General features: G+C 39.2%; 1 protein-coding gene across 2 annotated transcripts; it reads right to left on the bottom strand.

Annotated features, from left to right (window-relative positions):
* Positions 1–226: 226 nt before the first annotated feature.
* LOC119323014 (phosphoinositide phosphatase SAC3-like) lies at positions 227–7,124 on the bottom strand. Of its 2 annotated transcripts, none has more exons than XM_037596571.1 (15): positions 6,925–7,124; positions 6,678–6,843; positions 5,981–6,203; positions 5,541–5,617; positions 5,272–5,453; positions 5,098–5,195; positions 4,883–5,010; positions 4,672–4,800; positions 4,154–4,532; positions 3,414–3,535; positions 3,224–3,322; positions 1,816–2,022; positions 1,531–1,662; positions 953–1,028; positions 227–744 (listed from the first exon to the last, which is right to left on the bottom strand). In XM_037596571.1, exons 2-15 carry the CDS (start codon positions 6,812–6,814, stop codon positions 658–660), a joined length of 2,076 nt encoding a protein of 691 aa, XP_037452468.1. In that variant the 5' UTR covers positions 6,815–6,843; positions 6,925–7,124; the 3' UTR covers positions 227–657. The 2 variants fall into 2 exon arrangements, with proteins under 2 accessions (XP_037452468.1, XP_037452467.1); XM_037596570.1 differs by having other exon boundaries at positions 4,705–4,800; positions 6,925–7,059.
* Positions 7,125–8,596: the final 1,472 nt, after the last annotated feature.

Genomic DNA, 8,596 nt, shown 5'->3' with positions numbered 1-8,596 from the left:
CGTTGCAACGGATCCAAAGTAGAATAATACATGTTCACAAACTTGAAAGAAAAACACTCTAGTAAGGAATGAGGTGAGGGAGGGATGTGGTTGGTTTCAAGATAGTAAGGGGTTTTCTGCAAATTGGAGCAGAGAAGTGGGGCCTTGTTGCAAAAATGCCACAGCTTACCTCACAATCATTAGATGCAGATCTGATGGTTAGAAATGACGGATGGCAGACACACCATCATCACCAACTGAGTCTTTTATAGGAGTAGAGATATTTACACATGAAAATTTATACTCCCATGGACAATACACAGTTTTAAGAGAAAAGCACATTATCATACCCTATATCTATTTTCTATTCAAAATGAAAACAAAAACTCTATCTACTCTCCTCTAAGTACAAACATAGGAACAAATAAACAGAACTGTATGCTTCACTAAAGGAGTCTGGGAATGATAGGCGACAACTTGTCACTTTTAAGCACATTGCCCTTCAGGTGGAATGGGCGAAATCCGGGATGGTATGCCACGGCAACCGACTGAAGTACTGAACCACCATCACTTCCCACCTCCTAATCTGCTAACTCAAAGCGCTCTGGCGACTGTTTGGAAAAGAGATGCTCGGTCTTCCAAGCAACCAGGCATGCATGGCACAGCACCAGAGTGGTCTCAAAACCAAAAGCTGTCGCCATCGTTAACCCACTGCACGAATTGCTCGGGTAGCTTCTGAGCCTGGACCCCCGCGACTTGGTTTTCCTGAAAAGATTTGGATAAGGTGATCGGTTTTATTCATAGACACAAATACAATGTCAATGACGCATATCTGTGTAGCCTGCCATTGTAAATCAACACACTAGTACTTTCCAAATTAATCTAAAACAAACTCCAACACATTCAGAAGCAAAAAACAAGAACAAAATGCAAATCTGAGTGTGGAGATCCGAGGGAGGGAATTTATGCTCACCATAGTTTCAGGAATTATGTCACTAATGACATTCTCGGTTGAAAGGTGAGCATCTGGTGTGCTAACTGCAAGCGACCTGTTCAAGCACGGTTTAGCAAGATACGGTGAGAAGAATATTGTTTTGTCGGTATCTTTAGAGAGCAGTAAAGCAATGAGCGGGCTGGAAGAAATTGGATGAACAACAAAAGCTAACAAAAATATTTCTAATTGGCTTCGCTGTCGATATGATTTGACCAAATGGTACCACGTAAGATCATGCTGATTTTGTTCAATAATACTAGATGGTTATGTCATTGCCAGAGCAGAACGACTTCATACTGATATGGAACTATTGTATCTAATAGTGCAATGATGGTCATGTGATTGCCAGAGCAAGAAGAAAATGATCGTAGTACAATGAATCAATGATTCCTTCAATTTCATTTTTGTTGTTCCCTTTATGTTCACAAACAGAAGTACATGCAGCAAATGAGCACAATTTAATGTTATTACTAGGATATTTAGTCAAGTTAAAGGGTCGATGTTAAGCATACATGGGAGAGACAATTACAAAATATAAACACAACGCAAAATAAGACCTTTCATCACTTGAATTGCCTGAATTTGAAAGCCATTCAAGATCCAGGAAGTTTGAATCGCCCGAATTGCAAGGGTCAAGTTGACTGCTTGGGACATCATGTATATGATCATGAGGCAGTGTGGGGGTGTATCTGCAGTAGGTTTTAGAGACGAATAAAGCTGTCAAATATAAAGGATGAACCTGCAGTTATTTGGAGCAACACAGTTTTACCTTCTAGTGAACTATCGTACTAGCAACCAAAAATAAAACCAAATGTATAAAGCCTGAATTAACACAAACTGACCTTGAATTTGACATTTTACTTTCAATGGGTGACGTAATCTCATTTTCATACACCAAATCAGACTCCATTTTTGAAGGTTGCAACTCAGTACTGACATCAGGTTGCGCTGCAGTCAACAATTCATTATGGCAGCCACTACAGCCAGATATAGATGTGTTGCTTACAGAAAGGATGCTGCCATCTGAATTCACTCTTTTGATACTGTCACTGTGACATCAAACAAATAGTCAATGACAAGGTCTTTGCTGATTTACATAACACATGTTTCATACAAACTAAAACTTGAACGATCTTCAATTGTAACAACTGGGAAAGCTACCCATAGTAAATTGGCTAAAAGATCCTCATGGTGCTCATTAGTGTAAACAGAATCTTAGTGTTCCTTTGCATCATTGAAAATTTGAAAATGTGCACATAATTCAGTGTCACCATTATTTTGTTGATGCTGTATGGTGCATTACATATTAAGTGCATCCTTTTCTGGGCTAAAAATCTAGCATTCCTGGCAGTGTTATGCTATTGTACAACACACAATTGTGTTTTAGGATCATATGATACAGTCCTGGTATTTAGTTTTTTAAGACTGGAGTGTCTTGCGCTAGTTCGAATATATGATTTCCCATAAAAGAAATTTCAGGCTGTGCTTAATTTGTAACATTTTCTTATTGGATGGAGTATGTCAAATTACTCCAGATGTGAAAGGCGGACTCGTGTAGGGATTGTCCATCACACAGAAAATTTTCATTTATAGTTTTATACAACAATTCTTTGGATTGCATACATGTGAAACATTGCACATATTATCCTATATACCTAAGAGAGTGATCCCCACTAGTAATTATCTCAAAATGCGTGCTTCCACATCATCAAAATTGTTGTAGCCATTAAATTTACTAGCTTGATCCACTAGCAGCCGTCCAATCTACGCATGAGAATCTCTACCATGCAACATGCATTAGTGCGTTCTAAGTGGGTTTTAAATCAAATTGCATTTAATTGTGGCATGCACAACTTTTCATGTTAAGATTTAGTTTTTTACTTATGTAGAAATTTCTCACATGATTTAAATCGTAAGGGCTGAATTGGTATTCTACACAATATTTAGAAACTGCTCCCTCCATAAACAAATATAAGACATTCTAACTCTTTTCTGATTCGGATGTATATACATGCATTTTAGTGTATTTGTTCACTCATTTCAGTCAGTATGTAGTCCATACTGAAATATCTAAAACATCTTATATTTGTTTACGGGGGAGTATATATACAGTTCCACAACAATGTGCGGGGTATCGTCTAGTTATTACTCCCTCTGTCTTTGAACTACAAAAACATCTTACATTATGGGGCAGGGGTAGTATATGATAGTGTAAGGTGGATAAGCAGTAAATAGGTGTCTCGTGTTTACCTTGTATGCCCAAAAGATCCATTGTTATGTTCCTCAGAAGATGATTCTAGCTCCCAGAGTGCAGGACTTCCCTGCTTTGGTTGGAAGTACCCCAAAAATCTATAAAAATAAAACAGACTTGACGTGAGTCGACACTTCAGTTAAACAACTTGTTACTGCATGCTGAAAATGGATTCTCAGTAAAACGTACAAGTTTATAGCTGCCTGTTTGTTAGCATCTATACAGGCGTTGCTGTAGTGCCGTTGTAGTGTCCTGAAGAACTCTTGTGATCGTATAAAAAGCTTCAAGTGTCCTCTCTTCGCAGAGAAGATCTTCAAGAAATACCACATCAAAGAAAATTAGAGCAGTGTTGTACAACCAAACATGAAATCAAAATGCAAAATAAGTTGACAAGAAGCAGAACAAATACATTTCCACTCGAAAATTGATAATTTGCTAGTAAAACTGAATGAAGATCCATACTAAATCAAAAACATGTTTTTATTAGTATGGACATCTCAATAAAGTAATAAACAGAATGGTACAATCTTAGTATCTTGTGGTATTCCCCTTCTCGTATAGCGTTATGTTCAGTACCATGATCAATTAGTCATTGTTAAAGTTCAGAGGCCAGCTACACATCTAGAAACCGACATATGATTATCATTCAACTTTTGGTTACAGTTCATATACATGACAGTTTTATAGTTGGCTTTATAGTTCTCCTAGAAGTTGCTATTATGTGTAACTGCTTATACCTGGCAGCTTGGGAGACACTACATGATGCAAACAACTGCAGAGAGAGCCAAGTTGTCTTCATATGCCCAGATGGTACTTGCTATTGAAAGAAAGAGTTGCAACTTGAAACTGTAAACTAAAAAGGACTTGACCCCCTCCCTACCATTACAAGAAAAGAATATACCACCAAATGGTGGGTTTCTTTCAAATACCTTATTATGAGCAGCCGACCCGCTATACTGTACGGCAAGTGTGTCACCCATCCTCTCATAAAAGTGCATCAAATGATGAGCCGCGGGAGCACCTAAACCAAGTTCTGGGGATTCTACACAACCAAGTGCATGCAGCTGATGTCCAAGAGCAGCTAAACCATAGGCATATTGTGCAACATTTGTACGATCCAAGCAGTCTATACAATTTGTCCGTAAGACACCTTTCTGGAAGATTGGTGGTTTTAGTTGGGGCAGTTCACTGGTTTCAGCTTTGTCTTCCGTGGTTCCATTGCCAGAGGAGTCAGAACTGCCCGAGATATCTTCTTGGGATATGTCACTGTTGCTGTTTTCATCACAAAAATATAGATCGTGACTGTGCCTATAAAGAACAAACAGAAATAGGAGATTAGATGCATAATGAAGAGCACTGGCACTTCTTGAAACAGAAGAGCACAATAGAAATCAAATTATGTATCAAACAAACCATATTGGGGAAATAGTAATAAAGACCAACTCACAATAGAGCAGGCCAGTGAGGAGCAGTCTCAGACCCTGTAGGTGGTGCAACTTGACAATAGAAGAACTCGGTCAACGTCAGAGCACGAAATGCCACTTTCAGAAGAACATCAAGTACATTTGTAGGTTCTCTGAAACAGAATTACTTCATTAATGCATGCTAGAGGCTACTGACATATTGAAATAAAATATGATAAATATAACAACAAATACCCTTGAGAGTTTTTATGCAGATCCCAATGTAAGAACCGCAGCTGGTTCTCCTCTGAAAACAATTTATTTATGATCCGTATTGCCTTATCAAATTCTCGACGAAGCATGGATTCCCGTCTTTCACGCGTCTTACATTATAGAACAGGGTAAATTAGCACTTATGTGTTAGCATATCCAAAGATGTTGCTACTCCAGAATAAGATGGTGCAACTCACCTTAATCAAGTTGAAGATAATTATAGGGTTGCCATATCTCCCCCTAAGATTTTCAAAATGAAGCTTGGTAGCTTCATAATTTTTGTCCTTCTCATGCACTGACAAAATGAGAAATATTTATTTTTAAATGTTTTAATGATCCCACATACACCATAGAGAAGTTTAGGAGCTTACATATGATATCAGGTTTTATGTTCAATTTTGATGTATCCTGTGACCAGAATAGTGGGATCGAACCCCTGTTCTGCACAACAGAACTTACTTCTGTAGGCATAGGCACAGCTTCATACACAATTTGCTCAGTCTCAACATCATTCGCTACTCTTCCCTTCTCATTTACTCCCCTCTTTAAATATCTATACAACATCCATTAAAGCACTTCAATCCAAACATCATGCCAAACTAACAAAGAAATATTTAACGAATGTCTAAAATGGGCAAACCTGGTGCCAGCATAATGCCTTGAGCGCCTAGCAATGAGTGTGAACATAACGTCCTTCCCAGATATTGCAAATTTGTCCTAATAACATGGCATAAAAATTGAAAGTTCAGAGGCAAAATTTATTAATCTAAGACCAGCACTGCGCAATTGTGTTATGTAGTTATATATCAAACTGAGGAAAAAAAAGACTGGATCAAGATTGGTATTATAGAGATAAAATGAAGAACTATGTGATTATGTTAAACAGGGCAAAAATGAAGAAAGAAAGTGGGGGTTTGGATAGCAGATTTCTGTCAAATATTAGTAAGCTGAAAAAAATTAAATCCAGTCAAAGTTACTCCTAATGCCTCCATTTCAGAAAAACGAAAAATTATCTTAGAAAACTATGTACATCTGTGGGCATTATATAGCAATTTAAAGGCAACTTTCTTTGGCACGTACCTGCTTAAAAAAACCATAGACTAATGCAACAGTCCACAAAGTACTTCGTAGACAATTGCGTATTTGTCGAGTAAGAAACTCATTCCACACAAATGTTGACTCATATAGTGACCACCCTTCTTGTGGATCACTTAAATTCTTCTGAAGACCTCTCATGATAGGGTATGAGTAACTGAAAAAGAAGTCCTTCCTAAGATCAAGTGTGTTCAAAATCTTCTTGTATCTGTGGAGTTATAGAAAGGGTGAGCTTGCTACTAGGAAATGAAATAATTAGTAATGGAATATTCGAATTCATGTTTCGGTTCTTAAAAATAAAATCAATATTGTACTTTGTGAGCTGTTGGTCTCTAGGAAGTACAAAAGGAGCCTGATAATTTAAGGAAACTGTTGGTAACATGGATCCACTACATAGTGATGCATTTGAGACGCATAAGATTCCTCCGCACAACAGTGGAAGCTTATGAAGATTTGAATAACAGTGCAATACTATACAAACTTAAGATATTTCAACGAAAAGTTAAGTACAGTCAACTTTTTTTAGGGGTTTGAGTACAATCAACTAATAAAGTTCATAATAGACAAAAAAATTGGTAATATTCATTCATATACTTTCTTTCATCAACAATAATTCTGCTCCATCAATCTAACAAATTCAGTGTGATAAAAAAACATTTTCAAGTAAAGAGAATGCACAAACCTGTTCTCATCCCTGGGATTCAGAAAACTGGATCGAGATTTAGAATTTGCTAACTCAATCATTGAAGTCTTAGTCACCTGATACACTGGATGATCAAATATCTCCCCAATTTTTCTCTGTTCGGTAATAATTAACATATAAAATGGCCCAAGGAACTTAATGAAACCTGGAGAAAAAGATTACTGTAAAATACAAATCAATTCAAATAATTTATTCTGGGTTTGCAAACAACGAGAGAATGTCTTACCAATTATACCATAAAACTTTGTCACAAATTTAACCCCACCAGTTGACCTGTGATCTTCATCAAGACCACTTACCAGTTCAAGATACTCAGCTTGTGTATATACAGTAGAACACTCTTCTATGTCAAGCTCTGATGTTTCCGATCTATCGATTTTGAGTAGCCTCCATACTGTTTTGTCAGCATTAGTTCCAAAAATATAAAATCTCTGCAAAGCAAAGTAAAAACATACTCAGCTCAATTTTGGTTGGAAGAATGAAATCGTGAACCAGGAAATTGATCAACTTCTCATACGTCCTAACTATTCAAGCATTGAGCTACAAACACAGTGAAAAACAAATTGATCCTATGAATTGTTGAACTAGGAAGTTTCACCGGCCAGCAGGACCTTGCGGTTCTATTTACGTGTGAATGGAATCATAAATGCTTGTCACCATTTTGGATGCTGGCGATCTAACAGAGTTGCTACCCGCTAGCAATCAAACTATAACAGTATGGAGAAGACCCGCCTCCAAAAAGAAACAATATCGACAAGACAAACAACGGTGGGGGAGGGCCCCACCTGAATTACTTATTAAAGACAACAACATATTCAAACCTGGGGATTGGCGGGTCTATAAAGTTGCCTTTCATCTAAAAAAGCAACAACGTACAGGTGGCAGGATTTTACCACCCCATGCTAGGCGTGGAAGGAGGGGTGGGGAGTACGCAATGGGGGAAGGGGGCGGGAGAAGCTTAATCTCTCGCTTTTCAAAATCAGCGCACTAGAACAGGATCTCCATAAAGCCGACACAGGAGGAGGCGGGGCCAGAGTTCTGCACGCTCAAGAATCATGCCTATAACCTGGGGACTGGGGGAGGCACGCACATCCGAAAACCAGCCTGTCCATTATTTTTCAGGTAACCCGCAGCAAGAGGAGGATGAATGTGTTTCGAAGGACGTAGTTAAAACAGCCCAACTGCTGAGCATAGAAGTTGCAGGTTTGCAGCCGTCTTCAAGCGTGGAAGACGGCCACAGGGGGCACGCCCACAGGTCATGACCATAGGAGGCGCGGGAGTATAGGACGTGAACAATGTCTTCATCGGCAGCAGAGAAAAGAGGGGCAGGAAAGTTTGAAGATGCTTCCTCAAAACTATCTCAAACACATCAAGCCCGTGAATTCCTGTAGTTAGAAAACCATCTCGATTCTCAAGCAAAGAGCTCTATGTTTTTCCTCTCCTGAGTAACCACAAATAGAAACCCATAATCCCTTGAGACGTAGAGGGACCTCCCAACTCCCCTCTCACACACATTACAAATATCTTGCGAAAACCATTTCGAGAATCATGGACCCTTTCCACACAAGGAACTAGCATGCCAGGATTACTCCGCCAGAGGGAGAAGAAATCTAACTAAACTACAGCAGCCGCGGGCATGCAAGCACCATAGTTTGGCATCAAAGCAACGGCATGAATTGGTCTCGGAAGATGGAAATCTCCCCATAATCCAGGCAGCTAGAACTACTAGACCAAACAACCTGAGAGCCTCTACTAACCGCGGAAATCTCGGGCCTCACCCAAATCAAACGATCTGGAGGCCCGCATCGCTCCCCTAACCACACGACGGCAGCGGCAGCGGCAGCAGCAGCAAAGCACGGCGTGGGCAAGCGCACTGGTAGCAGGAAGCGAGGCGGAGG

This window comes from Triticum dicoccoides, chromosome 6B (genome assembly GCF_002162155.2).
Source record: "Triticum dicoccoides isolate Atlit2015 ecotype Zavitan chromosome 6B, WEW_v2.0, whole genome shotgun sequence".
In the NCBI taxonomy this organism is placed as follows: domain Eukaryota; kingdom Viridiplantae; phylum Streptophyta; class Magnoliopsida; order Poales; family Poaceae; genus Triticum; species Triticum dicoccoides.
The sequence above is the reverse complement of the archived record's forward strand: the minus strand, read 5'-3'. Positions and strand labels throughout refer to the sequence as shown.

Coding starts and splice junctions, on each gene's coding strand:
- LOC119323014 (XM_037596571.1), bottom strand. CDS start 6,814: ATGTTAATTATTACCGAACAGAGAAAAATTGGGGAGATATTTGATCAT. Junction 5,196..5,271: donor CATAAAACCTGATATCATAT/GTAAGCTCCTAA, acceptor TCATTTTGTCAG/TGCATGAGAAGGACAAAAAT. Junction 2,023..3,223: donor GGATCTTTTGGGCATACAAG/GTAAACACGAGA, acceptor TTGATGTCACAG/TGACAGTATCAAAAGAGTGA.